The sequence below is a fragment of the Terrapene carolina genome, unplaced genomic scaffold (assembly GCF_002925995.2).
Source record: "Terrapene carolina triunguis isolate 2854851 unplaced genomic scaffold, T_m_triunguis-2.0 Scaffold66, whole genome shotgun sequence".
Classification (NCBI taxonomy): domain Eukaryota; kingdom Metazoa; phylum Chordata; order Testudines; family Emydidae; genus Terrapene; species Terrapene triunguis.
In genome coordinates, this window is record NW_020664417.1 from 60,941,894 (window position 1) to 60,944,197 (window position 2,304).

General features: G+C 40.5%; 1 protein-coding gene across 1 annotated transcript; it reads right to left on the minus strand.

Annotated features, from left to right (window-relative positions):
* Nucleotides 1-611: 611 nt before the first annotated feature.
* RHOH (ras homolog family member H) lies at nucleotides 612-1,187 on the minus strand. Its single transcript, XM_024211707.1, has one exon. The coding sequence runs from the start codon at nucleotides 1,185-1,187 to the stop codon at nucleotides 612-614; it is 576 nt and encodes a 191-aa protein (XP_024067475.1).
* Nucleotides 1,188-2,304: the final 1,117 nt, after the last annotated feature.

Genomic DNA, 2,304 nt, shown 5'->3' on the forward strand with positions numbered 1-2,304 from the left:
TATTGGGGGCTTTACCTCAATAAGAACTGCAAGAGTTTGGTCCTAGGAGACTATTTCACAGCTATGACAGTTTGCATTTGTGGTTAGCTAGAGAAAACAAACTATATTAGAGGAGTTTAAAACAAAATGTACAACTGTCTTTTTAAATTAAATATACAATGATCAGATTATATATACAAAGTTCTTAGAGTCAAAAACTCAGCATGGGAAGTTATGTCAGCAGGGATTTCAGGCAAAGCAGAGGCCTTCTATCATTAAATAAGTGCGGACAAATAAACCAACAATAGAAATGAAAAATTAAAGAACATAGATATTATCCATAAGTCTCCAGTTCAGGCTCACTCCAGTCCTCTGTGACCAGGCAGCCTAGAGTAAATTAGCTCATTTACAGTTTTGTGGAGAAAGGAGAGTTAGCTGCACTTTTCATGTTCAAAGGCATTATTCATGGAAAGGGAAAAGCCAAGTCAGGTAGCAAGTACATCTGGCCCATCAGGAACACTAGCATGGTGATCCTACCAGATGTCCTTCCTTGGCTCACCTTCCAATTTCTATGCTGATGTACTTCTGTGCAAGGGAAGAAGTAATGCGGCTAATAGAGTAATAAAGGGACTTCAAAAGATCCTGCACTCGTTAACGGAGAAGAGTTTCCTTCTCTTCTGTTTTCGGGCTTGATTGACTGCAGTCCGGACTGCATACTCAAATACCTGCTGCACTCCCCTGTTGCTGAGAGCAGAGCACTCCAAGTAGCCTTTAGCTCGGACCTCCCGGGCCAACCGCTTCCCATCAACTGAGCTGATGCAGGACAAGTGATGGGGTCCTGTTTCCCGCTGGTCAGTCTGAGTGGCCACCACTAAAATGGGGATTCGAGGCAAATGGTTTCTGATCTCACCAATCCATTTATTCCTCAGGTTTAAAAAGGAGTTGTGGTTGGCCACTGAGTAGCACATTAACACCACGTCAGCCTGTTGGTATGAGATGGGGCGGATGCCTTTGAAGGCATCACTGCCTGCTGTGTCCCAAAGGCCTAGGCTAATCTGGACACCATCCATGAAGACATCCACCCCTGTGTTTTCATACACTGTGGGCTTGTAGGTATCGGGAAAAGTCTCAGAGGTGAAACGTACCAAGAGTGATGTTTTCCCCACAGCGGTATCTCCCACCAGCACGCACTTGATTGAATCCAGCATTTTCTCAAATTCCACCTCAAAACGCAATGTTTCAACTCAGCAAGAGCAGGAGCCGTAGAGAGAAAGAGAGTTCTCAGGGACCTTTTGAAATAATCTCCATTCAGTAGGAATTCATCCAGATTCTTTAACTTCTCAAGACCCGAGAGTTTCACTTCAGTACAAAATCCCCTTCTCTCCCACACAACTGTGTGATGCTATCAGTGAATGCTTCAGTGAGTCAAACGAGATTCCTGAAAGAGAAAAAATAAAATGTAACATTTATATACCATCTTTGTTATAATCCAGTGAAAATGCATCATTTATTGTAAATTTCTCTGGACATCAATTTGGGCAGTTACAAATACTGTTCTAATGCAAGTATTAATATCATTCCCTCAAGCCACACAGGTAGCACCAATTAATGTAAAAAAATATCTTTCTAGGGCAATAATCATCTTTCTCTAGTCCAACCATTTGTTATATTAGATACCACTCAGGTTTCTCACTCAGCAAATGGGGTAAGATTTTAAAAAATGCCTAAGTAATTTAGGAACCTAAGTCCCACTGACTTTCAATGAGACTAAGGCTCCTAAGCATCTAAGTCACTTTTGAACATACGAGTTAGGCTTTTTAGGCACTTTTGAAAATTTACGCACCCTCTCCAGCAATGCTCTTCAAATGCAGTACATGGAAAAAAGTACACACTAATTTATTTGATTATTTAAGTAATTCAACAATCAAAGACAACATGCAACCTCTCAGATAACAATGAAGCGGGGGGAAAGTCTTTAGATATAAATCTTGTGTGACGGGAACCCTTTTAGTTTTACAAATGGTGCAGTAGCTACTGGAGGGGGGGGGGGGGGGGAAATGCTTAAAATCTCTTTGTTACAAATCTCTTTAAAAAAACAGGCCAGAAAAGCAAACCAAATAAATATATTCCCCTTCCCAATGGTTATATTTTGTTAACAGTATGAAATCAATTCAAAATTTAGATAGTTTTAAAACTGAGCTAAAGTAGTTTCAAGCGTTACACCTGCTCTTGAGACCCTTGCCAGTATTTAAGGTTTTACAATCACATTTTCCTATTTTTGTAAATGTTTCTCTCTTCCCCAATTGCTCTGCGAAAGATTCACAC